Raw genomic sequence first — 27,226 nt, 5'->3', positions numbered from 1 at the left:
GCTACAAGCTGACCGGTGCGGCCTCCGAGTCGGCGTCTAGCGCGCGCGATCAGGTTTTTGCTCGCCTTCCCTGGGATCCCGTGTTGCGTGACTCTGTGCGATTTCGGGCCCGGTGTTGTGCGTTTATGTGAATAGCAGGCGATTTCGGGCCCGGGGTTGTGCGTTTACGTGAATACACCCCGGTGCGAGTTAATGCGCATTTATTCTCTGCGCTATAGCCCTTGAGAAAAAGCTCGCATTATGCAAACCTGTGCCTGTGTCCTAGGAAGTAGACCGAGAGGGGTACTCCCATAGGCAAGAGGAGGTCTGGAGAGGCCCACAGCGGTCAGGAGAGGCCCCAAGAGGGTGCTAGATGAGAGTCAGCAGAGCGCGCCGTCTCGGCGGCTATGGGCAAGTGGGCTGAGAGACAAGAGGGATTTTTCTCTCGAGCGGAAGATGAAGCCCCGACTTCTAATAAATTGTGCCAGGCGTATCCGGGGGCGGACAGCACGGAACCGATTTTTATTTGGCGCAGACCCCTCCTTCCTGAGTCACCAGAAAATCCCAACGATCCTTGAGCGGAGGCCGCCTTGGCCACTTTTCCGGCCTCTCCGGAGAATATGGGATAATTAACCCCTAAACGGCTACCGAAACGGGGTGCCCGGAAGGGCGATATCACGGCGGCCTAACTGTGCCTCCGTGCGCTCGCCACATACCCCCTGCTGCCCGAGGGTCGTGTTAGCACTTTATTGGGCACATACAGAGGCGGTGGGAAGCCACCACGTTCCCTTTAAATTTTCCGCCACAGAGCTCCGGAGCGCGCTCTGCAGACTGCACGAGCTCCTGGAGGACGCGGTTTCGTCTTTCGATCCCAGACGGTCGTCGCACGTCGGCGCCCCAGTGAGGTCCGCCGTCATAGGTGTAGCACGCTACTAGACACACTGCCTCCAAGTTGAGCGGTGGAAAATTGTGACGAAGCCACGCACCGAAGCGCCGGCGTCCCTGTGGCAATCTGCCACCGACAGCAACACACGCCTTTGATCACCGGCTGCTTGCGCTCCGCATACTCTCCAGAAGCTGTTGGTTGTGTGGCTGGTGCTACTTCTATCAGCCTTCCTCATGCACAATGTTGCCGTTGAGCTACGAGGCTGCAACCCGTCGTCATTTGAGTTTGCTGCCAGCCACACACAGCGCGTCCCTGCTGCACGAATGGTTGGACAGGTGTGAACAACACCTCGTGGGGGCGGCACCGCAGGCGTCCATTGAGGGGTCCAGGTGATAGCCCTGGGCGGGCAATCCATACGCCTAGTTGGACTTCAGATCGCCCGATCGCGTCCCGGTGAACTGACGTCGGATTTGTGACGCCGCCGCACCGCGCCGCGGCCAGGGGCCCTCCGGAGGCTGAGGATGGCCGTGGCGGACCGAGACGAGCTCTGGGAGGTAAAGTGTCAGCGTATATATTGTAGAGGCTGACCATGTGCACAATATCTCTCAGTCTAGCTAAGCCAGGGGAGGCTATTCTGGGCGTCCACACGGCTTGCACAGGTGACCCTCGCGACAAAGCGAGCGCGTCCGGCAGAGCGACTGAAGAATCGAAGACAGAGTCACAAATCCCGCTTGTTGTGCATGTTTTGAGGTCGGACAGTGCTGCTGTCTTCTCCACGCAGCAGCCGACGCCACCAGGCCTCGGTAGCTGAGCAGCAGGAGCCTCCTCGCTGCTGGCAGAGTTGCGCCTCTGTTTGCCGCCGCTAAGAGATCGTTGTTGCGGGAATCCAGGGAATCTAAAGGAATCTAGAATCTGTGGGTCCGAGATTCGATCTGGGACCTGAGCCGCTCGGGACCAGCTGCACATGACCCGGGGCCACTACCATGTCGCAGAGACGACTGCTGGAACGGCCGTCGCTCCGACCAGCCGTCCTGCAAAGGAATAAAATAACAATGAGTTCCTTTACATATGTAAAGGAACGCCGTTTAGGGGTTAATGGCTACCATAGCCTAGCATGGCACCCGCGGGCAAAGCTGCCCCCAGGTCCCTAAAGCCCATGGGCATTCCCAAAGGATATGTCAGCGTGAGGTGAGGGCGCAACGGTGGGGGCTCTCACCAGCCCCTCAAAGTTGGGCCTCTCGGGCGGCGGTCAGAGGGGCGGGCAAGGGCACGTGGGAGAAGGGGCAGTGCGGCCCACAAGGTGTGAGCTACCCCTCTCCTAGGTGTGACTCTACAGCCCCTGAGGCCCTCTGGGCTGGGCACCATCAGCTTGGGCAGAGGTTCTCAGGGTGGGCAGAGAGGGAGCTCCCCTTTTCAGGCCCTTAGAGCTCCCTGACATTCACCTTTGGTGTGAAAAGCTGGGATCTACCGCGGTCTTGCTCGATCTACCCACCTCGTCAATCGCGCGGGACCGCGCTCGATCCCCGCGGATCGCGATAGAACGGGGAGCTGCAGTCGTTCGCGATCTACTGCAGTCTACTGCAGTCTATTCCAATCTATGGTGTTGCCGCCGCAGGCGTAAACCGCGCAAAATTGGGGTAGATGGGAGTATATCTGGCAATCAGAAGAAATAGAGGTATTCAGCAGTCTACAGGGGTATTCCGCAATCCACAGCAGTCTACAGCAGTCTACAGCAGTCTACTGCAGTCTACTGCAGTCTACTGCAGTCTACCGCAGTCTACTGCAGTCTACTGCAGTCTATCCGCCGATTTCTCGTTACTGATGGCCGTGTGTGTGGCAGAGATGTGCGTAGCTCAGAGGGTGTCTGGGGGCGACGAGAACCATCCAAAGTCCACAGCAGGCTGCACCGGCTGCACGAATTCGTTCAGAGGCTGAACCACTGCTCGCCGGCGGTCGCAGGCTCCGCACGTTCAGCTATGCAAAACGGCGGCGGCGGGCTGGCTGGGGCACCTAGCGGGTTAGCAGAAAGCCCTGGTATACGGTTGACAAGAGATCTACGTCGAGTATTCCCGACGATGCGCCCCCGCTCCGCCTGAGAGTAGGTCTCAGCGGAAAATGCGTCGGCTACGGGGATGCAGCCCGCGATGTCCATGCAGCCTGGCAGACGCGCGCGGCAATGTCATCCGGCACGGCATCCGTTAGTAGCACGCGCCTCTGCCGTATTTTGAAGGCGGCGGCTTGCGTGAACTCATGCTGCATGCCCGCGTCCTTGAGCTCTCCGGCGAGGGCATCCTCAAACTCGGGCACAACGCATACCCTCCCACGGCCGCCCACGCGGCAGAGGACCGTGCACTTAGTAAATCTGGTCTCTCCAGGAAAGAAGACGTTTGTCTGCCCGCGGTGCCACTCTGTCACCACACCTCGACGGGCGAACGCTCGCTCGAGCTCGGCGACGCTCATACACAGATTTGACGGCGGGCAGAAAAGAAGGGAAAAAATCTCGCGGGCAAAAACTCTTTCAACGCGCGTCCCGTTCGTTCGCTCGGCTGGACTGACGTATGGGCTTCAAGAGCAACATCTCGAAGAAGCGCGCCGCCGCCGGCGCCGCCCGCCGAGACCGCCAGCCGGGCTGGTCAGCGACGGAGCCGAGCGTCACCCCTCCTCTCCCGACGTTGCAGGGCAGCGACGCAAAGCTCTCAGAGCCATCCCTCCTTGCATCACCAGTCTGCCGCACCACGGCCGGCGCCAAAGTAATGATGGGGTTGGTGATCAATGTGCCGTTTTCGGTGTGGGGCGGCGAGTGGGCCGCGTCCACGGAGCACCTCCCTGGAATGATCGTCAACTACAGGCGCGGCATCTTCACCCTCAAATTTGCCACGTGTCGGCATGGCTCGGAGGCTCTCTACTTGAAGTGGAGACACGTGCTCGGCGAGGAGAGCTATTGTGGGGCTCTTCTGACGCTGCGGCAGTTCCAGCGCTTTCGCTCGTATGGGCCGTGGTTCCACTGTGAGCTCAGGGCTCTTGCCGCAGGCGCTTTCGCTCGTGCGCCTGTGGCGGCGGCTGCGGTGGAGTGGGCGGTGGGTTGTGGGTGGTGAGAGGGGGGGGGGGGGGGCTGCAAGCAGATGGTAATTCTTTCTCGTTCTCAACGGAGTCGCTTAGGCGGCTCCGGTGGTGTGCCGGTGATAGTACTAGCACGCGCCAGTTCGCACCTGTGTCGAGCCTGTCTGCTGTGAAGAGAGTTGTTTTGTTTAAATTCTTTCTCGAAAAAGTTGTTTTGAAAATCTTTTGCTAGGAATACCCGGCCCGCGCGAGGGCAAAGACACGCCCGCTCTCTTCCTGCTTTGCGCACGTGGACATACACGAACAGTGATCAACCGCAAGACCGTCTCGGCCGCCACGGCCCAGATCGCGCTGGCTGACCGGGAGATCAGGCGCTCGATTCGAGATCCCGGCTCTCGAATCGTCGTCCGCCGCCGGAGCTGCTCGCTGCAGGAACTCTTGCATGCACGCATTTCCTTGCGCGCAGCGTGATGGATGGATTTATGGTGATGCATGGTAGGCGCTACACGGTGCTGCGTCCGTCGGACTCACCTCTCGTGCCGTCACTGATGCAGCAGCAAGCAGAGCGGCCAGCGCACGAGCGCTGCATGTGCACCTCCCAGCGTACGTGATCCTCATGGCGCCGCCACCCTCCTGGGACAGATCGTGCGACCCTCCGCCTCCTGCCGGCGCCCACTCCTGTCACATGGTGAGAGGAGATATTGACAGGCACCTCGTCCATTTGCACGTCAGAGCGCGCATGGGAGAGGGAGCGGGGAGAGGCGGGATGGGAGCTGCAGCCTCTGTGTGGCCTCCGACTTGTCCGGCGGCAGCAGTGCTGCCGGGGGCGCCCGGGCGGTTCCCCCAGCGGCGCGCGAATGCCGTGGGGCTCGCGCGAGCTCTCTGACGCACGAGCGGTTCTCCAGTCTACTGCAGTCTACTGCAGTCTACTGCAGTCTACTGCAGTCTACCGCAGTCTACAGCAGCCTCCAGCAATATTCCCGAGTTTTCGCCAATCTATCCCGATTTTGCGCAGTCAACTCCAGTATGGCCAAGAGGCTGTGAGGACTATATTGGAGTAGATTGCGGTAGACCGGCCATGTGAAGAGCCTGTCCAGTCTTCAGCAGTCTTCAGCAGTCTACCACAGTCTACCGCAGTCTACCACCTTGCAATACCGCGCAATATCGCTATAGATCTGAGTAGGTCGCGATAGATCTGGCCCCTGCGGTCTACCCCAGTCTTCCCCGATCTATTCACACCGTATGGGTAAATGTCAGGGAGCTCTTACAACCGCGCATTCACTCGCACCCCAGTGTAGCAGGCGTGGACTGTACTCGCCACAGCACGGCGCGGCACACCCGGGGCAGCGCAAATCCCCTCTCCTTCTCGGCGAGGGCGCTGTCCAGAATGGCCTCCTTTGACCTCACCGTCCACCTACGCAGCGCAACGCCGCCGCACGAGCTGGACTCCCTCTTCTGGAGCGTTTCGACGCCTGGCTCGCCACGCTACCTCGACTTCTACAAGTCGGCCGAGGCGCTTGCGCACCTCTTTGGCGCAGCTCCCTCCAGTGTTGACGCGGCGACCCAGTGGCTGTCGAGCCTCAACGGCACCCAAATCCGCCTCAGCCCGATGCGCGACCGGCTCACCGCCAAATTCTTCTCCGCGCCTGCCGGCTGCTTCTCTTCGCGTGGCCTGCCACTCCGTCCGCCTGCGGGAGTGCACCTTGTGACTCGCAGCGACGCCGGCGCTGAAACTTCGGGCGGCGATCCGTCGCCTCGCGCCCGGCGTCGGTCATCAGGGTACGGTGTCGGAGAGCAAAAGGCGGCGTACCAGATCCCCGCCAGCCTCGCGGTGCCTTTGACAGCATCCTCGGGGTAACTCCTCCCTGCTGAGGCAGCCTTCATCGACTTGTTTCGCCGTGAACAGGCGACCAACCCAGCCACGCTGCAGATGGTGTGGGGGCCCGGCACCTTTGGCTACTCGCCCCTCGGCCTGCAGGCCTTCCGCGCGACCCAGTGCCCAGGCATCAACCCGTCAAAGGTGCGCTTCGACACGGATCACCACGGCCGCTTCGGCGGCGACAACTTCATGGAGGGCAACCTCGACACGCACATGATCAGCGCGTTTGGGATGAACGTCTCCACGCTGGTGAGCAACACCAACGCCTCCCTCACGACCGAGGAGGGCGACGGGTTCGGACTCGCCCTCCTCGACTTTGTGACGGGCCTCGCCAATCGTGCCGTCGTGCCGCACGTGCTCTCTCTCTCGCTGGGCAGCCTCTCGGCCTACTCCTGCGACCTGCTCTGCGCCGAGGCGGCCAAGACACGAAAGGTGTCGCGGGGGGAGTGCGAGGCGTTCCTGCAGTCGCAGAGGCAGGTTTGCATGTTCAAGTCGGAGGCGCAGGTGGCACGCATCAATCACGGCCTGATGGCTCTCGGACTGCGCGGTGTCTCCGTCCTCGGCTCGAGCGGCGACGGCGGCTCGCACTGGTCGTTTGGCCCGTTCCGCGGCGCCGGACGTGTGCCGTCGGTGCTCAACGAGGTCGGCTGCGCCTTCAGCTTCCCCATCTTCCCCTCCCCTTCGCCGTACATGGCGAGCGTGGGGGGCACCGCGTGGGAGGCGGGCGATCCTCGCCGCCCGGTGGCGTGGGAGGGGAGCGGCGGAGGGTTCAGCTGGCAGTTTGGGCGGCCCGAGCACCAGGAGGCGGCCGTGGCCGCCTATCTGTCACGCACGGCGGGTGCGGCGCCTGTCACCTGTGGCCGCAGAGGGCATGCCGGGTGCAGCACGCCCGTCAGTGCCGCGTGTCTCTGCTTGCGTAGGCTTGCCACCGGCCGCGTCGTTCAATGCGAGCAACCGCAGCCAGCCCCTAGATGCGCCATCTAGATATCAGTCAGCCAGTCCCGCAGCTCTTCGAAGCACCCACCGCTTCCCATCGCACGCGCCGCACGCTTCCTCCCAGGCGCCTACCCAGACATGTCCGCCGTCGCCGTCGAGGGGACAAGCGAGTCGGCCCCCACCGTTGCGGGCATCTTCTCGCTGCTCATCGATGCGCGCCTCAACGCCGGCTTGCCGCCGCTCGGGCCGCTCGGGCCGCGCATCTACGAGGTGGCGCGGGCCTTTCCCGGCGAGGCGTTCGACGACGTCGCGACGGGCAACACAAAGACGTCCTGCGCGACGGGCTTCCCCGCAACCAAGGGGTGGGACCCGGCGACCGGCTGGGGGCGGCCCCGCTGGCCGGGGCTGCTCGAGCACTTTGGCTCCGACGAGTCGATCCGGGGGCGAGCGGCGGTACGGTCGAGGTGATGTGTCGAGGGCGCCCCGAAAATCTTGCTTCTTGGGCGGGTTGGCATTAATTATACATGATACGGGACACATATACATATAGGTTAATCGCGCACATTAACACTGCACAGGAAACCTGGGGAGCCTCGCACCGATAGCGCATGGCCAATGAGATGACGGCAGTTGCCGATTCGCTCTGCGCCCTCCTCGGCTCGGCGGGCACCTCCGGGCCTGCTGCGGCTCGCGTCGGGGGGTGGCCGACCAGCCCGGACGCGGACCCAAACTACGAGTAGCTACGACGACGAGGACGACCCGCGCGTATTCCATCTGAGATGCCGTGGGTCTGCCATCTTGTTGTGGCGGCGAAATCACCTCGCTGTCATGTCGCGTAGGCTTCCCGGTCCTCATCCTCTTCGACTTGCTCTCCGGTGGACTGGGCGGATTCGGCCTCTCCCGAGTTCCCTCAGGCGGCGTGTTGGGCCCAGAAGGCCCGGCCTCGGAAGACTGATGCTGCCTCACTTGGGGGCTGAAATTGGGTCTGCGGGGGGGCGTGCCCAGGGCGTGATGCGTTTCCCACTCTGCATTCAGCATGTTGACCACCTCGACGTGTGATTCGAGCGTCGCGTGAATTGGGGATTGTGCAGCCAGTCGCATTGCAGTGTCGCCGTGGAAGTTCTGGAGGGAATACTTAGCGCCGTGCTTTAGCAGTTTCCTCACCATGTTTACGTCGGCGCCCTTGGCAGCGTGCATAAGCGGCGTGTTGCCCTTCTCATCCTGCATGTTCGGGTCAGCGCGGCCCTGCAACAACAGGCTCGTGACGATGTCCTCATATTTCGTGCTATCGTTTCCCCATCCACGTTCCTCTTGTCCCTTTACGACGGCGTACAGCAGAGCGCCCCGGCCCTTGCTGTCCTGTTGGTTGACGTCGGCGCCCTTATCCAGCAGCGCCTTGATGACATCGTTGTGGCCGTTGTCGGCTGCGATCATCATGAGCGTCGATCTTGAATCAAGACTATATCCGAAGGTCGTATTGATGTAACCTCCGTTGCGGAGCCAGTACCTGACACCCTTTCTTTTCTCTGCCGTGTACCGCATCGAGTTTCACTGCCTGACGCTGCCCTGCGCCCTGCATTGCGCACGGGACTCGCTCGGAAAGCAGGTCGCACTTTTCCATCCGCCCGCCGAGATCAGGGTCTTTTTTTCAATCAACCTTCAGCGTACGCTGTAGTGTGTGTGTGTGCGCCTGACGGATATGCAACGGTGGCATAAAGTGAATGATACACCGTCGCAGGGAGTGTTGTTAGAGAAGGGGTAAACGGGGGAATTGATTGATTGGGAGGTGTTGTTCTGATTCTACACAACCTCCACAACCACATCCTGCTCAACCCCTCCATCGAGCTGCAGCGACGACACGACGCACGTGGCGAAGCCTCCCATGGCCAGCACCCCCGCGCTCGACAGCCGCTTTACGACGATGGGCGCGAAGCCCGGCTCCGACAGCCCCGCGCCCACCTCGACGCACGAGGCCTCTCCGCCCGTGAGGCCGGTCAGCGCGGCGGTCGCGGGCGCCTGCCGCTTGTTGACGAGCAGCAGGCTGCGCGCGTGGGGCGGCGCCGTCGCCGTGAAGGCGAGGGCGTAGAGCGCGGAGGGGTCGCTCGTGTTGGAGGGGCTGAGCCGCTTGGCCGCCTTGCTGCCGACGCCCGCCGCCAGCAGCTGCGTCACCCAGTACTTGGCGTTGGGCTCGCCGCTCTGCCAGTCGAGCATGCTCACAGCAGGCTCGTTGTCGGGCCACGTGCCGCCAATCAGCTGGTCCTGACCGACGAAGAGGTAGCCGCGCTCCGCCAGCGTGCCAAACGCGTACGCAAAGAGGCTCGCCGCCGCGTTCCAAGAGACGGTCGTGCGGTTGATGCCGATGCCTTTCGCGTGCTGCAAGTCCGGGTCGCCCTGCGCGAAGCGCGGGTCCATCCAGCCGCTGTAGACGTCAGCCGCCTCGCTGCACACGTCGGCGGGGACGCCGTTGCAGTCGAAGTAGTCCTTCACAAACGGGATGAACTCGTTGAGCCCCAGCTGCGTCTTCGCCGGGTCCACCAGCGCGCCGATGGGATCGATTTTGTTCTTGAGGGCGCCGTCCCACGCGGTGAAGAAGGTCTCGGCGGTGGCGGCGTCGTGCGACGAGGCCCAGTGGTAGGTCACGAGCGGCGGCGGCGCGCCGTCGGCGTGGTTGCTCGCGTTTAGAAAGTAGCCGAGCACGTCGACCGCCGGCACCGCCCATTCGGGGCCGGCGGGAACGATCTGCGGGTTGACCTTGGCGACCGCCGCCCTGACGGCGTCGTAGCACGTCGTGTACGCCGGGCCGCCGTCGGGCTGCAGGTGGTGCTCGTCCTCGTTGAGGATCGACAGCCCGTACCACGCGTACCGCAGGCTCGACGCGTGCCAGTGGCCGCACTCGTCGTGGAAGCCGCCCGCCGTGTACCAGCCGGCCAGCCGCGCAAAGTAGCGCGCCATCTCCGCGCAGCTCGGGTCCTTGAGCGCGCTGCCGGCCGTGTAGACGTCGAACGGGTCGGGCGTGTTCCACGGGTCGGCGGGCAGCTTGGTGTAGTCGTAGCCGTCGACAAAGAGCCACGACGGCATCGTCGAGAGCTGCTGCACGACCGAGCGCTCGCACGCGCCGTCGGCCGCGCCGGGGCCGCACACGGCCGAGTAGAAGTTGCTCATCACCTCGTCGAAGGCCGTCGAGTCCCAGTTGGTCGCCGCGTGGGTGGCGTTGCAGTTGGGCGGCGTCAGCTCGGTCACGACGACGCGCGGGTTGGGGAACCACGGCGCGAAGCGCACGAACTCGGCGCCGAGACCGGAGAGCGCCTCGTCTGTTTTTCGGTATGTGCGGGGCGTGAGGAGCAGATACCTACTTCGCTAATCGAAGGTTTGAGCTGTGCGTCAGCATACAGTAGGCTCCAAAGGGGCCGCCGCTCGACGTGCGGCCCAGGAAGGGCATCACGTCGACCTCAACGGTCGCGGCAGTGTTGGTGGTGCGCGTTGCGGTGGAGAAGTCGAAGGTGACGGCGTAGTTGGGAGGAGGAGGAGGAGGAGGAGCGGCTGTGGGCGAGAGGATGGAGGCCAACATGTCAATGCCGACACAGCTGCGCTGGCGAGAGGCCCGCGACACGCGCGCCGATGCGGTGGGAGGCCATCGGGAGGAACGTGCGTGTCATCAAACTTGCTCCCCGGCCGTCCGGGGTGTCACCCACCGGTCATAGATTTATGCAGCCCACTCTTTCCTTTGCACCTGATGCTACAGAGGGCTGACAGCGCGCTGACATCTCCCCGCGGGAGAGAGCCCATCGCACCACGACTCCCCAACTCAACAACTTTTTTTGCTGGCCGACGCCGCCGCCAGGCACTTTGCTGCTGCACAAAGTCCCACAGCGCTCCTTCTCCCTCCACCCACCACAACCGCACGGCTGGAAACGCCCGCGCGTACGCACACCCTCCGATCATGAGCGTTCGGGACGTGGCCCCAGAGCAGCGCGAGCGCGCTTCAGCGGATATGGCGCAGGGAGAGCATGTGCACACGTTGTTGTGACCCAATGGGGGGGGGGAGTGGGACCGGAGCCCCTCGCGTTTGCGTTCCGCACCGCGGGCTGCCAGCGCACGCGCTCTCCTGGCGAGTCGGTCGCATCCACTACAGCCAGCGCTTGCGGCGCGCGCAGAGACGCTCCCTGCGCGGCCTCCTCCATGAGAGTTCACGGGCCCCGCGCACACGCGCCCTACCGTCCCGCCGCTCGTCACGCACAGGCGCGCCGCAGCCATGTCCACCTGGCGCCACGTCGGCATGACGTACCTCAAGTACGCCGACCTCTGCGCGACTCACGTGACCAACTGCCTCAAGGAGCCGAGGAAGTCGAAGGCTCTCTCGAGCACGGCGATGCATGTGCGGGTCACGGCGTGGGAGGGCGGCAAGAAGGGGAAGCCAGGCGCGCGCCCCCCACACCGGGCGAGGGCGGGAGGGGTGCCTGCGCGCAGGGCCCTTCTGTCCCGCTGTCGCCGAGGCCTGGTTCGCTCGCTCACCCTCGTCGCCGCCCCACCCCCGCCCCGCAGAGATTGTCGAGAAGGTGGCGGCGACCGGCTAGCCGATTTCCTCAACGCAGCGTGTGTCCGCGGCATGCCGGGGCGAGCTGGGTCCGTGTGTTCGAGAGGCGGCGCTGGCCGGGTGTCGGGTGTGGGAGTTCGAGTTTTTCATGTTTGCACACGCTTTTGCGTTTTGGAGCGTCGCCCTCCATACTTCGCGTCACACGTACAACCGACGATACACACACACACACACACTCCTCACACTACAGACTACACACATACGGGTCACATGGAGAGCCTCGCTCCCGTCGAGGGAGTCCCGGCGGCCCCGGCGACGGAGCACAGGCCACAGCCGTAGAGCTCAGAGGAGAGGAGAGAGAGCTCAGAGAGAGCATAAACCAACAGCAACACGAACTCTCGACATTCAGCGCAGCTCTCTCACGCAGGCGAGGCTGCACGCCGTAACTACGGAGCGATCGCCTCCTCGTCGGACTGCGTGTGGATGTGCTCCGGTGGGTCCCCACCCCACGGGCCGGCGGAGCTCACGCTCCAGTCATCGGCCTCGGTCGGCGTCACACCTGAGGAGTCGTGGCCCGCGAGGTGGGAGTCGGTTTGCTGTGGCTGTCGGGAGTGTCGTGGATGTGCGACGAAACGGCAAGTCTCGGAAGTGTCTCGCGTATGCACAACATGCACCTCCTCCACGGCGGCGTGCGATGCGGATGGCGACGTCGCCGACGGCGGCGCGTAGGATCCGCTTCGCCGCCTTCTCGTCCGAGACGGCGACGCCATTGATCACCTCGATCCGGTCGCCCAACCTCAGCCGTGCGGAAGCGAGTCCGTGAGGCTGGATGTTGACGATGACTGGCGGCGCTGAACGTCCCGACAGTGCGACGCCAAAGGCCTAGCGCGAGGGCGGACCTCTATGGCGGCACTTCGCGTGTGTGCGCGAAAATCAGTGCGGGACGGTGAAGCAGCGGCAGTGCTTCGCGCTCGTGGTTCACATACATACCTGCTTTAGCGTGGCTCGGTGAAGATGGACCCAGACGGTTTGGGTGTTGGCGGGAAAGGAGAACGTCCTTTCGAGGCCCGCCACGTTGGCAGCCGTGATCGCCGCCATGGTCGCAGGAATGAACTATCGCAGGAGTGATTCAGCGCCACAGATTCAGCGCCACAGTCGGCGATAGTGCAGCGAAGTTGGGGGGGGTCGGCGCCCCCGGGGGGCCGCGGAGATAAACGCCGGGATGGCATTTTTTCTTGATTTTCACAGAGCGCAAACGCCACCACCTTACATTCGTTTCCTTTTCTCCGGCGTACTCGACGTACTGAAAAACGCGCGTCCCCTATCCCGCCGGGCGTAACGTAACGGCTTCACCATGCGGACCATTCGCGTGCGCTCGCCTCGCCCTGCACCGCTCGCACTGTTGCACGCGCCGGCTGACCCCGCGCCGACCCGTCCAGGTGTCCGTCCGCGGCGCGCGCGGGCTCGCCGAGGACGCCTCGTCGCGCGCCGTCCTCACCCTTCCCGGCTCAGAGCCGGTGGAGAGTGAGCTCGTGTCGGGGTCTGCAGAACCAGCCTTTGGGCTCGAGGCGGAGTGGCGAGCCGGGACGGACGACGCGAGCCTGACGCGACTCGTGACCACCCCCGCGCTCGTCCGCCTCGTCGACGCGACCGGCGCGTCCCTTGGGGAGTGCAGCCTCCCGCTCGAACCAATGCTGGTGTGCAACTCCCTAGTGCAGCTCGCCAGCTCTCCAAACCCTCGCTCGCTCCACACCCTCCGAAAAGGTCAATATCACCTCTCTTTCGCACTCTTCGCGGCGCCGCCGGACCTCCCGGGCTCTCCGCGTGCTCTCTGCGGCTGACCTCGAGCCGACCATCCACCCCTCGATTGGCATAGGCTTGCTCCTCACTGGAGGAGACCTGGCTGCCTCTGGGCGACAGCGAGGACGGCCCCGCGGTGCTGGTCGCGGCGGTAGCGGAGGACCAGCCCCCAGCGCGAGCGCGCGCCCTCCTCACGGAGGACGAGCGCGACGAGTCGACCTGCATCTCTTTTGACCTGCATGCGCTGCACCGGCTGCCAGAGGCGTGGCGCCTCGAGGAAGGGCAGGCGAGTGGTCCGAGATAGGGAAGGGGGTGATAAAGCTGGCCGCTGACCGGCCGCTGCCCGCACACGCGACGGCGCTCTTATCCCCTCCTTTACTCCTCGCCGCCTTCCACTCTCACCGGCCCGCACCTCACTCACCACCACAACCGCAGACCGAGGACGACCACGCCTTCACGTACACTGCGACCGTGCGCTGCGCCGTCGCCGACACCACCTTCCGCTTCGAGGGCGGCCGTCTCGTCGTTCCGCCTGCTTCAAAGGAGGAAGAGGAAGCGCCAGCTTCCGATACCTCCCCAGAATCCCGCGAGAGCGGGCCGCCGTCTCCAGCAAAGGAGGAGGAGGACGCGGCGGCAGGTCGGGTCGAGTGGCTGCAGACTGCGGAGGGAGGCGGCCTCACCAAGACCGAGGCGGAGGAGCGGGTGGCCAGGGAGACGGAAGAGAAGGAAGCGCTCGAGGGGCAGCACATTGCTTGGAGCGGCGCCACCGCCACGCTCTTTCTCGGTGTCGAGGCTTGCCGTCGGCTGCGCAGCGGCGTCGCGGAGCGGGAGAAGGCGATGGCGAAGCGGGTGGAGCTGGAAGGAAAGAGGCAGCTGAGCAGCGAGCAGGAGGCAGAGCTGGCGGAGACGAAGCGACTGCTTGACGAGCTCGAGCCTCCCCTTCGCGTCTCGGTGCTCCGGCTACTCAAGGACCCGGCCAAGGCGTCGGACCCGAATGCCGCCCGCTACGCCGCCATCTGCACGCCGGACCTCGCCAAGCTGGCGGCGGTGGGCTCGACCTCCTGCGAAGGCCGCTTCAGGATCACTCACGACCTGGCCTATGCGCCTGACGAGGGCGACGAGGCCGCCAAGCCTCCCCCGGCCGTCGAGCCGCTCGAGGAGCCCGCCGAGGTGACATCCGAGAAGATTCTGAGTCCCGCGCTCTGTGTGCGCTGACCGAAGCCCGCGAACCTTATCCCCTCCTCGCCTCCTCGCCCCGCCCAGGGAGCTCCTCACCCCTACGAGGTGGCGGGGACGCTGCTCCGCCTCGACCTGCGAACCTCAGCGCCGCTCAACCCGCGGCCACCTCCACCGCCACCGCCGCTGCCCAAGACGAGCGACATGATTCCGAGGCGCACGCTGCCTGCACTGGCGCCCAAGACGAGCGGCGCGGAATTTGAGGCGCAGGTCAAGGGCGTGGTCGAGGAGCTAGCGGCGGAGTGGTCGGTTTTGTTCCCGGAGGTGCCTCCCGACACCGACGACGGCTCAGAGGCGAAGGAGACGCGCAGGCGGGAGCTGCTCCACCAGCTGGACGCGAGCGGCAAGTTCTTCGCCTTCAAGGAGCGGCTCAAGCGGGCGGTGGTCCGCCTAGCGCGCGAGAGCACCGCGCGTCCGACGGGCGAACCGCCCGACGAGGCGCAGCAGCGCGTCTTTTACAACGACTTGTACGTTGCGCTCCTCCGAAGGATGCACGCCGCGCTCGACGCCACGTTCTTCCCACCCGCCGTGCCGCCGTCAGCCCCATCGGCGCCCTCCGCGCTTGACGGAACGCCCCCCGAAGCCGCCCTCGCAACGCTCGCCTCTGAGGCGGAGGCAGAGTTCCGGCTCGAGGCGGCGGCCAATTACCACCATGAACGAGTCGCGACAGCCCCCACTATTGCGGCGGCCTGGCTGGCGTACGGCACCTTCCTGCTGCGCACCGGCCGCGGCGCCAAGGCCGAGGAGTGCTCACGCGAGGCAATCGCCGTCGACCCCGAGTACGCCGAGGCGATGCTCGTGCACGGGGTCACGCTTGCGAGTCGCAGCAACCACGAGCAGGCCGAGCCCTTCCTCCGGGCGGCGCTCGACGCCGCGCCAGAGGACGCGCAGCTCTGGCTGCTGATGGCGGTGGTCTACGAGCGGATGGAGCGGGGGCGCGACGCGCGAGTCGCGCTCAGGCAGGCCTCGACATTGCTGGGCGAGGGTAGCGAGACCGGCCCGCACTACCTCGCCCTCGCCCAGCGTTTGCTCCCGTACGCCGCGTCGCCGCTCATCGACGAGGCGCTCGAGCGCGCGGGCGGCACCGACACCCTCGCGGCAAACCTCGTCCGTGCGGAGATGCTGCTGCAGCGAGGAGAGCTCGCACCCGCCGAGACAGTTTTGCTGGCCGCCTCTGAGGCCGCGCCCCGCCCCCGCGCGGCGCCCGCGCTCACGCTGCTGGGCCACGCGCAGCTGCGTCAGGGCAAGGCGGCAGAGGCGCGCGCCACCTACGAGCGGGCGCTGTCGCTCTGCGGCGCCCCGCTGCCGGCACCACTTCTCCTCCACCTCGGCGCCGTCTGCCAGTCCGAGGGCGACGCTGCGCGTGCACGCCACCTCTTCCTTCACGCCTCGCGCCTCTCGCCAAGCTGCACCTCGTGGCTCGGTGCGGGAGTCGCGTGCCTGGCGCTGGAGCTGTACGACGAGGCTGAGCAGTGCCTCTGCGAGGCCAACATACTGGACAACCGCCGCCCAGACGTGTGGGGGCAGCTCGCCTTGCTCTGCCAGCGGCGCGACCGGACTGTCGAGGCAGAGGAGGCGCTTGAGCAGGCGACAGGCCCACTCTGATCACTCTTATACTCCTCGCGGTGCTCACGCCGCCCCGTTGGTTGTTTTTAGGCCACGCGCCTCAACCTCGCCGACGGCAAGCTCCTCGTCGCCATCGGCGCCGCTTTCTTCGACGGCGGTGTGTGGGCAGCCGCCGAGGGGTGCTTCCGCCGCGCCCTTGCCGTCGATGCCACGCCGCTGACAATGCAACGGCTCGCTGACTCGCTGCTCGAGCAGCAGTCATACAAAGAAGCCCTCGCGGCATACCGACGAGCGATGCAGGCCGTGGCAGAGGACGCAGCTGGCGCTGTTGCCCAGGCGTGCGGCAGACAAATCAAGCGGGTGCTGGCGCACATGGGCCTCCCCGAAGATGACCAGGACGACAGCGAGCAGCTGCCACTAGACGGCACCACGGGCTAGGATCCGGCCCGCGAGTGGCGCTCGAGTAGAGCTCTGATCGTGATGTGGCCCGATCGAGGAATATTCTCAAGCCAAGTGGCCTCTTTACTATATGTGTGAGAGAGGACTTCAGTGTCTATTGTGTCTGGTTCCAGTTTATCACGCAGTTTATTGAACAAAAGAGGCTCTAGTGATACACCCAATAGACGACACAGTGGGATCGTATGATCTCGAGAGAGTCAGACTTCGAATCTGTTCTCGATGAATACGTCCTTGAGAGCGGAGTTCAAATCGCGAGTCCAACGGGGCGGCGGCGTGCACGTCGGGCCGAGGACAGAGACCACCGCTCGCCCGCGCCCCGCTGCTCAGCGGCCCATCAGCATGTGGTGGTGGCGGCCCGGCTCTTCGTAGCGCCCGTACCGCTCCTCCTCGCGCCGCTGCTCCTCGCGCCGCTCGCCGTGCTCGATCGCCGCCAGGCCCAGCACCGGGTGGCCCTGCGAGGCGAGGGCGACGCCCGCCAGCTTGTCGTGGCCGGTCGCCAGGAGCGCGCCGTCGAGCAGGGGGCGGAACCTCTTCTCCTCAGGCGGCGTCGCCGCCGCGGCGCCGGCCATGCCCTCGGATAGGGTGCCGAACGCGTCGCCCGTCGCCGCGCCGGACGCCTGGTACGCCTCGCCCTCCTTCTGGAAGTCGAAGTCCGGGTCGGTGAAGAAGCGGAAGGCAGTGTCGGCGCCCTGGGAGGCGAAGCCGGCGCCGGTGGCGGCGCCCTGCTGCGCGAAGGGCATCCAGCCGCCCTTCTCCGCCGGCGCCGCCGCGGCGGCCGGCGGCGAGACCGCCTCGGCCGCCTCGGCGCCCTCCGCCGCCTGCAGCCAGCGGCCGCCGCCGTGGCGGCCGTGCTCGCCGCGGCCGTACTCGCCGTACTCGTACCGGTCGTCGCGGCGGTACTCGTCCTCGCGGCGCTGCTCCTCGCGGTGCTCGCCCATCTCCATCGCCGCGAGGCCCAGCATCGGGTGGCCCTGCTCCGCCAGCTCCATGCCGAGCAGGTCGTCGTGGCCAGTCATGAGGAGCGCGCCGTCGAGGAGCGCGCCGCCGCCCCGCTTCTCCTCGGGCGGCGTCGCCGCCGCGGCGCCGGCCATGCCCTCGGACAGGGTGCCGAACGCGTCGCCCGTCGCCGCGCCGGACGCCTGGTACGCCTCGCCCTCCTTCTGGAAGTCGAAGTCCGGGTCGGTGAAGAAGCGGAAGGCAGTGTCGGCGCCCTGGGAGGCGAAGCCGGCGCCGGTGGCGGCGCCCTGCTGCGCGAAGGGCATCCAGCCGCCCTTCTCCGCCGGCGCCGCCGCGGCGGCCGGCGGCGGGCTCGCCCCCAGCTTGCGGCGGCCCATCGACCCGCCGGCCACCAGGTTGCCAAAGTCGGAGGACGTGTCCTTGTTCAGGTCGGAGAAGCGGTTGCCGGTGTTGGAGGCGGAGTCGGAGCTCGCCTGGAAGGCGCCGCCCGTGATCCAGTCGAGCCCCGTCTCGACGCCCGCCGCAGTGTACTTTGCCCCCGTGAGGAGGCCCATCCCGGCGAACTGCGTCCACGAGGCGGGGCCGCGCTGCTCGTCGGGCGGCGAGGTGACGGCGCCGCCGAGGAAGCCGGCGTCGGTGGTGAGCGGGTCGCCGCCCGACGCCGTGGGGACGGGCGCCGCGGGGCCGGAGGTGATGGCGAGCGCGAGCATCGGGCTGGGCTTGGCTGGCTGGTAGGGAGAGAGGGCGGCGAGGAGCAGGTCCTTTGCGTGACTTGAGGAGGTGAAGGAGGGACGCGTCCCAGAGGGTCCACGCCCTAGAGCGCGCTCGACTGCTCCTTGGCGGGAGCTCCGGTATGTGGCTTATTCTCCATGATTGTTAACGTGCATCGTTTCGATACCCTACGCGTTTCTCTACGCCTCCCCCCCCCACCGTCCTTCTCTTTGTATTCGCGTCTCTAGCAAGCAGCCAGCACTGCACAAGAAGAGAGAGATCTCTCTCTAGAGAGATAGAGAGAGATCTCTCTCTGCACACGACGCGAGAGAGATTTGCTGTTTGTTGAGATTGGTTGTTTAGAGGAGGGGAATAACTAAATAGTCAAACCCTGAGACGAGATGGGAATTAAGATGAGTCCCCGCCCTGCACGATCTTGGCGAGGGATCTTCAATCCCTCCTCACACCCCGACGACACAGAAGGCAAGAGTGTGAGTGAGTGTGAGTGAGTGTGTGTGTGAGTGACCACACACAGAAGGCAAGAGATAAAAGAAAATTTGTGAGTTCGGCGCCGCTTTTTCTTCTTTTAATCCTTCCTGCTCCTCAAGCAAGGCGCTGGAGGGCGCGACTGCACCATGCGTCAGCGGGACTTTCTACCAGCGGCGGTCATCTGGGCGACAATCATCTGGGTCGCAAACGCGGCGCCTGTGGATCCTGCTGCCACTACTGCCGGTTCCACTGCTGCACCTGAGGAGAAGAGACTCGGCGATGGCAAGATCCTGATGGCCGGCATGCAATACATGATGGGCGATCAGCAAGGTGCGGAGGCCATTGTGCAGGATAAGGCTGGGGAAGTGGCGGATGCCATGACAGGAGCCGACGCTCCCGCGGCACAGCAAGCCGCCGACTGGGGGCAGCACGAGAGCTGGGGCGGAAGCTCGGATTGGGGACAGCCTGAAAGCGGCTGGAGCAGGCCTCAACGGCCTGGGAAGGGGGCTGGCGGCTCGTGGGTGTGGGTGCCGAGCCAACAGGGAGGCAAGGGTGCGGGCTGGGGAGGCAAGGGTGCGGGCTGGGGAGGCAAGGGAGCGGGCTGGGGAGGCAAGGGCGCTGGGTATGGTGCCTACCAGTACGGAGGCTACCGCTACGGCGGCCCGTCTGATCGTCCCGGTGGCAATTTTGCTGGCCAAGACGAAGGCTGGGGCCGTCGCTCGTAGGATGTACACTGGGTGGCGAAGCTTGCCGCGGAGCTTCAATAGAATTCAGTTAGGTGAGAGTAGGAGCAACAACACCAACGTGTGCGCGCGGAACGATATGTCGGTGCTGAGACCTGAGAGTGCCTGGGTGTCTGAGTGCGGGATAGAGAGTGTGTCAGTGTCAGCGCCTGGAGACGGGCGCTGAAATTGGTGTGAGAGATACGTACCTCGACAGTGTGCTCTCTGTACAACATCAACAATATAGTACTTTCTTCGCGCGTGTTTCGGTTACCGCGCTATGTGTTCAACGAAGTCTCGCCGAAGTGTTTTCTCTCTCTCGCACGCTGTGTAACGCTGACCGCTTGCTGCCTGACTGATCGCTCACCGACGGTCACGCCTCACAGAGGCTCACACGCCCCCCCCCGCCCGCGTGGGTTGTGTAGCGCTCGACACGACTGACGTAGAGAGAGAAGAAGACCGCCGCCGTACACACATACGGCTCTAACAGTGGCGGCAGTGCAGAGTGTGGGGCGCTTGGGGCGGTGTCAAGAGATACAACCGGTCGTGTTCATTGCTCAATGGTCAAGAACATGGATTACCGATTACCGTACTGGCACGCTCTTAAGAGCTGCTTCGCGCCCGCCCCAACGGGCAGCCGCAAGTTCATCATGCCAACTACTCTAATCCGCAAGAGAGAGGCGCTAGAGGGAGCTCAAAGTCTGATGACCTCTTTATCCGCAGCTGGTCCCACTCCACTCCATGCTCCTCCCCGCCCCTCAGCCGCTCTTGGCAGCGTGCAGGGCGCACGGGCGTAGCGTCTCAAAGACGTAGTCGCCGAGCCGCTGGAGCGTCTCGCGGTCGGCCGGCTCGCCAGACACGGAAGCGACCCAGGCGAGGAGCTGGTCGGGGAGGTCGAAGAGCGCCGCCGTGTGCTCGCCCATTCGCCGCCGCAACTCGTTCTCATCTTGCCCGCGTGCGGCGGCGCCGTCGAGGGCCGCTCGCAAGTGAGAGCGGCCCTCGAGCTTTTCCGAAATCTCGCGGGCCGCAGTGAGCGCGAGGCACTGCTTCGCCGCGGCCTCGAGCGGACCACGCCCGGGCCCGTGTGCGGCGCGGGCGCAAGTGGCGAGGCGGAGCGCGTGGACGCAAGCAATCAAGGCGCCTAGAGCGGCACCTCCCGTGGGTGAGAGTCGATACGCTGGAAGTGACGAGGGCCACTGGGTTTGAATGCGCCTTCGATCGCCTCGTGCCGCGCCAGCGGGAGCGGCAGCACGGGGAGCAGCGAGCTCAGGCTGCCCTCGAGCACGCCGCGCAACTCTGCCGAGTAGAGCGTGTCAGACATGGAGGCGTTGTTGCCACTGCTCTCCGCCCCGCCTGCACCCCCGTAGTCCATCGCCACGTCCGCCATCGTGGCGTCCCCGTCGTTGGGGCGCGGCGTCAGCGCGTGCGGAACTGGCGCCCCGCCGGCGCTGCGTGCGCCCCGCGCGCGCTCAGACCGGCTGACCGGCGGCATCGCAGCCTGCAGCGCTGCAGGTGAGAGCAGCACGGCCCGCGAGAGAGAGTTGAGGCCGCCCGTGAGGCTGTCCCACAGATTGAGCCGAGGCACCTGCGGCAGTGCAGCACGCCCATCGGGTGACGCCCTCAAGGGCTGTCCCGAGCCCCCCCCCCCCGCCGCGCGCGCGCGCGCCCCCCCGCCCTCCCCTCCGGCGCACCTCCAACCCGCCGATGCGTCGAATCTGCGCGAAGAAGCGCAGTGCTGCACGCTGCTCGAGCACACCCGCGAGAGACGTGTGCTCTCCGGCGATGGCCGCGCCGAGCCGCCCTCCAAAAGCGTAAGCAAACTCCGCCGCTTGAGGGAGCCACGCGCAAGCGACCGCCTGGGGCAGCGCGGCGAGCGCCGCGGAGGCGATCATCAGGGCAGAGCACCAGCAAGCGTGCATCGGTGAGCGCTCCCCCGCGGCATCGTACCCTGGCCGGCAATGCCCCGCGCTCTCGGCGTGTCTCGGTACGAGGACGGCCAGCCTCGACAGCAACCCAGCGCCGAGCAACGCCTCGGCCGCGGTGGGGGCGCTGCAGAGCGGGAGGAGAGCGGCGAGCGCCGCGCTCGTGACGCGTGGCACTGCCAGGCCGGCAGCGGGGCGTAACGCCGAGAGGAGCGCGTGCTCGAGCCCGTGAAGCTCGTCGCCCCTCTCGCCGTGCCCGAGGCCCGTCTGCGGAGGCAGGAGCGGCAACAGCGCCGCGAGGAGCGACAGCTGCAGCTCAGCAGTGGTGGGGGCCGAGTCGCTACTCACCTCGCCCCTTGCCGATTCGGCAACGTCGACGGGCAACGAAGCGACGAGGCCGACGACCAACCGCTGCGCGAGCGCCGCCAGCTCGGGCGGCGCGGCCTCGCCGGCAGAGGAGGTGCCGTCGGGCGGTGGGCGGAGCAGCAGCAGCAAGCACGAGAGTAGCGGCGCGAATGCGATGCCCTGCGTGGCTGGCGCGGCAAGCACCACGCGCACGACATGCGAGGTGAGCGCGCCCCGCTCCGTCAGAGGCAATGCGGCCGCGTCGAGCGCCGCCGCCTCCGCCGCGGTGCTCGCGTCCGCCTCGACAAGGCTGAGAAGCATCGCCCCGCCCTCGCTCCAGCCGCTGCTAGCCTCCGCCGTCGAGGCTGCTGGTGCCCGCCGCTCGAGCTGCGCCGCAAGCGCGAGCGCGAGGGCGCGCATCGCGCCCAACACGCCCGGCTGCAGCGCCGCGTGGACGGGGACCGCCTGGCGTGGCCAGAGGAGCAAGCACAGGGCGGTCGGCGCGCGACGCAAGGGCCGCGCGTCATCGTAGAACCAGCCGTTCGGGCGCAGCAGCGAGTGGGTCTCTCCGCTCGAGACGAGGTACGACCGGCTCGGAGGCTCGTCCACCATGCGCACCATCACCTTTGACGCGGCCGGTGCGGCGGCCGCCGCCGCGGCCGCCGCCGGCTTTGGCCGGTCCGAGCTGACTTCGTGATGCCGCGCGAGTGCGAGCACGGCAAGCACCTCCTGCACCTCCGCCTCGCGACGCAGCAGCGTCTCAGACGGGCCATCGCCGCCGCCGCTGGTGGCCTTGCCGGCCACCGGCGCGCCGAACACAGCCACGGCAGAAGAAACGGCGCCGGCCGGCAATAGCGGATCGCCTCCCTCCTCGCCCTTCTCCTCGATGCGCAGAAGCACCTCGACGACGCGCCGCGCGGCGTCGAGTGGCGCGCTCGTCTCAGAGCTCGCTGCCGTGCCGCCCTCGAGCTTGGCCGCCGCAGCCACCAACCGCGCCGCCAGCTCGCGTGCGCGCACGTCGTCGGATGCGGGGAACTGGAGCAGCTCCGCCACCGCGCCACAAGCGTCGTGGCGGAGCCACAGCCCCGCCGCGGCCGCGCGGTGGCGCTGCGCCTCCCCAACCAGCCGATGGGCAGCTGAGAGGGCTTCGGCCGCCTCCGCAAACTGCTCGCCGACGGCTTGTGCGGCGGCCTATTCCAAACTGGAGATGTGACGAGGCGCTGTGCACACCTCGCCGACCCACGGCTCGCGCGGTCGCCTGGCTCCCCTCGCGTGCGCCCCCTGCGGTCGCCGTGGCGGCGGCGGCGCTCTCCGCTTCCGCACGCGCCCTCAGCAGCGACAGCACCTCGCCGCAACCCGCGCGCGCTCCCCCGCCGCCGTGTCGCTCCTCCGCCGGCTCGCCAGCCTTGAGGGCGAGCAAGATCTTGCGCAGCAAGCCCGCGCTCGCGTGCGACGCATCACGCCGCGAGGCACCCCGCGCCTCGCCCGCTGCACGCACGGCGCGGAGCGCTGCCCCTTGCTGGGCGAGCCCCGCCTTGGCCTCGGTCAGCTGCGTCACGGACGCGTCTAGCAGCCGTCGGCGCGCCGAAGCGTCCAGCCCCGCCGAAGCTGCGGTGGCGCCGCCGGTCACGGGCGCTGGTGGAGGCGACAAGCGCGCGAGGAGCTGTGCGGCACCGCCACCGCCGCTGCCGTGGGGCTGTGCGCCGAGCGGCTTGAGCGCGGGGGACGACGGCGCCATCTGCGGCTGCGGCGCCACGGAAGCGTCGAGCAGACTCCCGACCCGCCGCGCGTGCGCCTCGGCGTCGATCGCCTCGGCGTCGGCTGGCGTCGCGAGGCCGAAGACGGCGCAGCCAGCCGCCTCCAGCTCAGAAGCGAGCGCACGCACGCTGCTCGCCTCGCCGTCCGCCTCGACGAGCAAAGCGACGGCGGCGGCGTCTGCCTCGGCATCGACGCCGGTGGCAGGCGCGCCCGCAGCAGTAGTCGGGAGCGGCAGACCGTGCTGTGATGCGACGCGCCGGCGGAGCAGTAGCTGCCGCTCTTTGAGCGCCGCCTTTGCAGGCGCTAGCGTCGCGGCGAGGGGCGCCTTGGCCGCCTGCACAGCGCCGGGCGTGCGCTCGACCTCTTCCATCTTCCTGCACAAGTGATCGACCAGCTTGGCGACGGCTCCCGCCTGCTTACGCCGCCCGCCGCCGTCGTCGAGCAGCGCACACAGCGCCGCACCGCGGCGCGCGTCCTCCGCGCCGTGCCGTGGCCGCTTCGGCGGCGAGCTCTCGCTAAGAGCCACCCCGCCGGCGCCGGTGGCCGCCGCTGCTTCGTCCATACTGCGAGGTAGCGGCATCAGGTCTGCCGCCTCCCAGAGGAACGCTGCGCCTCCGCGGAGGGCGACCACCTGCTGCTCGAGCGCCATCGCCACGGCGCGCAGCAGCCGCGCGTGGCGGAGGAGGAGCATGGCGCCGTCGCACTCGTCTGCCCAGCCGTGCTGCTGTCGGCCGAGCTGCGCGGTGCGCTTCGTCAGCTGACCGTCGAGCGGCGCCGCGTCGGTGGGCACCGACAGCCAGCTGGGCGCGGTCGCCTTGTCGAGAGTGGCGCTGGCGGAGCGAGGAGGCAAACGCGCGGGCTGCTGCAGCAGCGCGAGCACCAGCCTCCACTGGCGCACGAGCGCGCGGTGCGACTCGCGGCGCAACATCGCGACGTTTGAGGCGGCAGCCGCGGCGAGCAAACGCCGGTGCGCGGCCGCCGCATCGGCGGTCAGTCCAGCCTGCCCACTGTGCACGGCGCGCTGCGAGAGCGGTGGCCTGCCGGCAGACATCCGCTCGAGCTGCAGCAACATCCCCGCGCCGAGGTCCTCGTGGAGCCTCCCCTCCGCCTCCCGCAGCGCGAGCAGCTCCTCCTCGGCGATCCGGCCTATGAAGCGAGACCAGCCCCGCTCAACGGGATGCCGCGGGCCCGACCCTCCTGTTGAGTGTGGCTGCCACCGTCCATTCCGCCGCCGGCGCGTGCGGCGCCGCGTCGTTGCGCGACGCGCTCATGGAGCCGCCACACCCGCACCTGCAACGCCTCGACGTCGGCAAATCGCAGCCGCGGCAGCAGCGGCAGCTCATCGCCCCCTGCCCAAAGCGGCAGCAGCCCGGGCAAGTCGTCGGGCAGGGAGAGGCCCAGCCGGAAGAGCGTGCGGCCGGCGCTGTCCGGAAGGCGCCCGCAGTCGACGAGCAGCGGCTGAGCTCCGCCCTCGAGGCCGCGAGGCACCTCGCAACTCAGGGCGGCGGCGGCGGCCCGCAGCTCCGCCGCGTGCGCGGCGGCCTCTTCGCGGGGCGGCGAGACGACGAGCGCGGCGAGGGACTGCGGAGAGCTCTCGATCCAGCGCGCCAGCGGCTCGAGGCTGCAGCCGACCTGCGTCGGCTGCGGCGGAGGGCTCCGCAGCAGCTCCTGGCTGACAAGCGAGAGGGCGAGCGCCGAGCGTAGCCACAAAAGGCCCGCGGCGGTGGCGTCGGGACTGTCCTCCTCCGTGCCGTCGGGCGGCGGCGCCGCCTTGACGAGGCTCGCCAAGCAGGCCCAGAATGCGTCGCCCGCGCGCAGCTGCCGGCTGTGCGCCGCGAGCACCGCCGGCCTCTCCCACACCACGCGCAGCACGCCGAGCGCCAGCAGCTGCAGCCGGAGCAGCGCGAGGCTTGGAGGCGCCTCGCCGGAGGCACCCGCACCGCCCGGCGCCTCGAGAACCTCCCGCAGGAGAGCAAGCGGGCCCGCCGGCGCTGCGGCGCGTGCGGCCGACGCGTCCTGCGCGGCGGAGCCGTCGGCCGCCTTCTTCTTCCCAGCATTCTTCTTGTCGGAGACAGACTTGATCTCGTCCTTGAGGTCTGCCCACACGACCCATGCGCTCGACATGGTGCTCGGCGCCGGCGCGCACAGCTCGAGCTGCTCGGGGCGGCCGCAGTACCACGCCTCGTGCGAGCTAAAGTTGAGCGTCACACCTCCGCCGCGCGCGTACTCGATGACCGTCGCTGTGTCGCCGGGGCGCGCGAGGCCCCAACCGCCGTCGGGCACCGCCACGTGGCAGCCCACGCGCACCGTCTCGCCCGCGCGGAAGGGGCCGCGGCAGAGCGCCGCAAACAGCTCCGGCTGCGCCTGGGCCGAAGCACCCAGCAGCTCCGCCGCCGCCGCCGCGTGGCCCGCGACCGCTGCGAGGGGCGTGCCGTCGGCGGTGGTGCCGCCTCCCTCGGCAGCCTCCTGCGCGCGGGCAAGCCACGCGCACAGCCGGGTCGAGATCGCCGGGGCGAGGTCGAGCAGCTGCGATGCGGCGCGCGCGGCGAGCCGGTCGCGGGACGCAGCGTGGCACAACAGCGCCAGGCAGCGCGCGGCAAGCACACCCATTGGCAACCCTCCTCGGTCGTCGGCGGCTCCGTCGCCTTGGTCGCCCTCCGTCTCTGCGGCGCCCTCGGGCTCGAGCATGAGGCAGAGCGCGAGCCACCGCAAAAGCCCTTGGGGCGCCTCGCCGCCACGCCCCGCCCCGCCCTTCTGGCTCGGCGTGCCAGCGGCCGGAACGCCGCCGCCAGCCGGCTCCGCCGTCCGGAGCAGTGCGGCGTGGAACGGGCCAGCGGTGCCCGGCACCACGTGCGCTGCGCAAAGGAGCCGCAGCAGCAACCCGAGCACGGCTGGGCAGAGCTCGGCGCGCACCGCCTCCAAGTCCGCCGCCGAAGAGTGCGCTGCAGCAGCTGTGAGGCCGCGCCGCTGGCGCTGGCGCTCCCACTCGCCCGTCGCACTGCGCAGCGTATCGAGGACGAGCTCGAGGACGGAACCGCTCCCGCAGAGGAATCTGGCGAGCTGAGCGTCGTCACCGCCGCCGCCGCCATCGTGCATGGGGTCCAAGTCGGCCGCAGCAAGGTCGGTCGCCGCCGCCGCCGCGCCCGCATGGTCGAGCAGCGAGGTGAGCAGCGAGACGACCCGCAACCGCAGCCGCAGCGAGGGCAACGACGCGTCGGCGCGTGCGGCGGGGAGGATCCGCTCGAGGACAAACCTGAGCGGCGGCACTGCCGCGGCGGGAGGAGGGGCGAGCGCCTCGCTGGCGCCTGGCAGCGAGACCTCCGAGACGAGGCGCACCAGGAGGGAGGAGGACGCGTCGAGGGGCAGGGGCACCCACGGCGAAGCCTCGGCGCGAAGCACGTTGCAGCGGCGCAGCTCGGCGCGCACGGCCGTGGGCGCGAGCGGAGCGACCGAGACGAGGAGGCGCAGCGCGCCGAGCCGCAGCGGCGGGCACTGTGCGCTCGCCTCGAGCCACGCCACGAGCTCGGCGGGCGGAGGAAGGACCTCGCTCCAGAGCTCGCCTACAGCAACCGTAAGGGCGGCGTGAGCCGGGCGGCTCGAGCGACCGGCGGTCAGCCAAACCCTCAGCGCTCGCCGACACTGTGGGCGAGGGCGGCGCCCGCGAGGAGCTCGAGCGCTGCAGCCGCCGCGCGGACCTGCTCGGCGGCCGCGCCGGCGGCCGCGCCGGCGCGGGTGACGGCGCGCACCGCGGCGACGAGGCGGGGCGCCATGTCGAGCGGCGACTCGCGTGGGAACGACCACGTGACAAGCCCGCCGCCGAGCCGTTCGCCCGTGGCGCCGGCGGGCAGGCGGAGCGGCGGCACGCCGAGGCTGGCCTGCGCCGGCTCGGCGCGCAGGAAGCGGCCGTCGGCGGAGGCGCGCGCCTCGAAGAGCGACGGCTGCTGCGGCAGCGAGTGCGTGGCTCTGCCGAGGGCGTGAGCGTAGTCC

General features: G+C 67.5%; 7 protein-coding genes across 7 annotated transcripts in view; 3 read left to right on the top strand and 4 right to left on the bottom strand.

Moving 5' to 3' along the window:
- Positions 1-2,989: 2,989 nt before the first annotated feature.
- On the bottom strand, positions 2,990-3,325 carry EMIHUDRAFT_194337 (hypothetical protein; the record flags this gene model as incomplete). Its single annotated transcript, XM_005794178.1, has 1 exon — positions 2,990-3,325. One exon carries the CDS (start codon positions 3,323-3,325, stop codon positions 2,990-2,992), a length of 336 nt encoding a protein of 111 aa, XP_005794235.1.
- A 3,553-nt stretch (positions 3,326-6,878) lies between these two features.
- Positions 6,879-7,208, top strand: EMIHUDRAFT_308227 (hypothetical protein; the record flags this gene model as incomplete). Its single annotated transcript, XM_005794177.1, has 1 exon — positions 6,879-7,208. The coding sequence occupies one exon, from the start codon at positions 6,879-6,881 to the stop codon at positions 7,206-7,208; it is 330 nt and encodes a 109-aa protein (XP_005794234.1).
- A 1,332-nt stretch (positions 7,209-8,540) lies between these two features.
- EMIHUDRAFT_95026 (hypothetical protein) lies at positions 8,541-10,308 on the bottom strand (the record flags this gene model as incomplete). Its single annotated transcript, XM_005794176.1, has 2 exons — positions 8,541-10,051; positions 10,131-10,308. The coding sequence occupies 2 exons, from the start codon at positions 10,306-10,308 to the stop codon at positions 8,541-8,543; spliced, it is 1,689 nt and encodes a 562-aa protein (XP_005794233.1).
- Positions 10,309-10,976: 668 nt separating this feature from the next.
- EMIHUDRAFT_349242 (hypothetical protein) lies at positions 10,977-11,462 on the top strand. Its single transcript, XM_005794175.1, has 2 exons — positions 10,977-11,158; positions 11,283-11,462. The coding sequence occupies exons 1-2, from the start codon at positions 10,993-10,995 to the stop codon at positions 11,312-11,314; spliced, it is 198 nt and encodes a 65-aa protein (XP_005794232.1). The 5' UTR covers positions 10,977-10,992; the 3' UTR covers positions 11,315-11,462.
- Positions 11,463-12,628: 1,166 nt separating this feature from the next.
- EMIHUDRAFT_194332 (tetratricopeptide repeat domain-containing protein) lies at positions 12,629-16,314 on the top strand (the record flags this gene model as incomplete). Its single annotated transcript, XM_005794174.1, has 7 exons — positions 12,629-12,643; positions 12,714-12,971; positions 13,151-13,225; positions 13,510-14,244; positions 14,338-15,468; positions 15,553-15,870; positions 15,967-16,314. 7 exons carry the CDS (start codon positions 12,629-12,631, stop codon positions 16,312-16,314), a joined length of 2,880 nt encoding a protein of 959 aa, XP_005794231.1.
- A 130-nt stretch (positions 16,315-16,444) lies between these two features.
- Positions 16,445-18,079, bottom strand: EMIHUDRAFT_431809 (hypothetical protein). The gene has a single exon (XM_005794173.1). The coding sequence runs from the start codon at positions 18,000-18,002 to the stop codon at positions 16,659-16,661; it is 1,344 nt and encodes a 447-aa protein (XP_005794230.1). The 5' UTR covers positions 18,003-18,079; the 3' UTR covers positions 16,445-16,658.
- Positions 18,080-19,972: 1,893 nt separating this feature from the next.
- The window catches only part of EMIHUDRAFT_194329 (hypothetical protein), a gene marked incomplete at both ends in the record, with an annotated part of 9,499 nt that continues 2,245 nt past the window's right edge, over positions 19,973-27,226 (bottom strand). Inside the window, 10 exons of the mRNA XM_005794172.1 lie at positions 19,973-20,272; positions 20,368-20,556; positions 20,698-20,799; positions 20,906-21,946; positions 22,172-22,672; positions 22,827-23,651; positions 23,766-24,385; positions 24,457-24,709; positions 24,872-26,299; positions 26,420-26,799. Of these exons, the coding sequence (XP_005794229.1) occupies positions 19,973-20,272; positions 20,368-20,556; positions 20,698-20,799; positions 20,906-21,946; positions 22,172-22,672; positions 22,827-23,651; positions 23,766-24,385; positions 24,457-24,709; positions 24,872-26,299; positions 26,420-26,799 (5,639 nt within the window). The remainder of the gene's footprint in view (positions 20,273-20,367; positions 20,557-20,697; positions 20,800-20,905; positions 21,947-22,171; positions 22,673-22,826; positions 23,652-23,765; positions 24,386-24,456; positions 24,710-24,871; positions 26,300-26,419; positions 26,800-27,226) is intronic.

The sequence above is a fragment of the Emiliania huxleyi genome (genome assembly GCF_000372725.1).
Source record: "Emiliania huxleyi CCMP1516 unplaced genomic scaffold EMIHUscaffold_1, whole genome shotgun sequence".
In the NCBI taxonomy this organism is placed as follows: Eukaryota; Haptophyta; order Isochrysidales; family Noelaerhabdaceae; genus Emiliania; species Emiliania huxleyi.
The sequence above is the reverse complement of the archived record's forward strand: the minus strand, read 5'-3'. Positions and strand labels throughout refer to the sequence as shown.

Coding starts and splice junctions, on each gene's coding strand:
- EMIHUDRAFT_349242 (XM_005794175.1), top strand. CDS start 10,993: ATGTCCACCTGGCGCCACGTCGGCATGACGTACCTCAAGTACGCCGAC. Junction 11,159..11,282: donor CGGCAAGAAGGGGAAGCCAG/GCGCGCGCCCCC, acceptor CCCGCCCCGCAG/AGATTGTCGAGAAGGTGGCG.
- EMIHUDRAFT_431809 (XM_005794173.1), bottom strand. CDS start 18,002: ATGCTCGCGCTCGCCATCACCTCCGGCCCCGCGGCGCCCGTCCCCACG.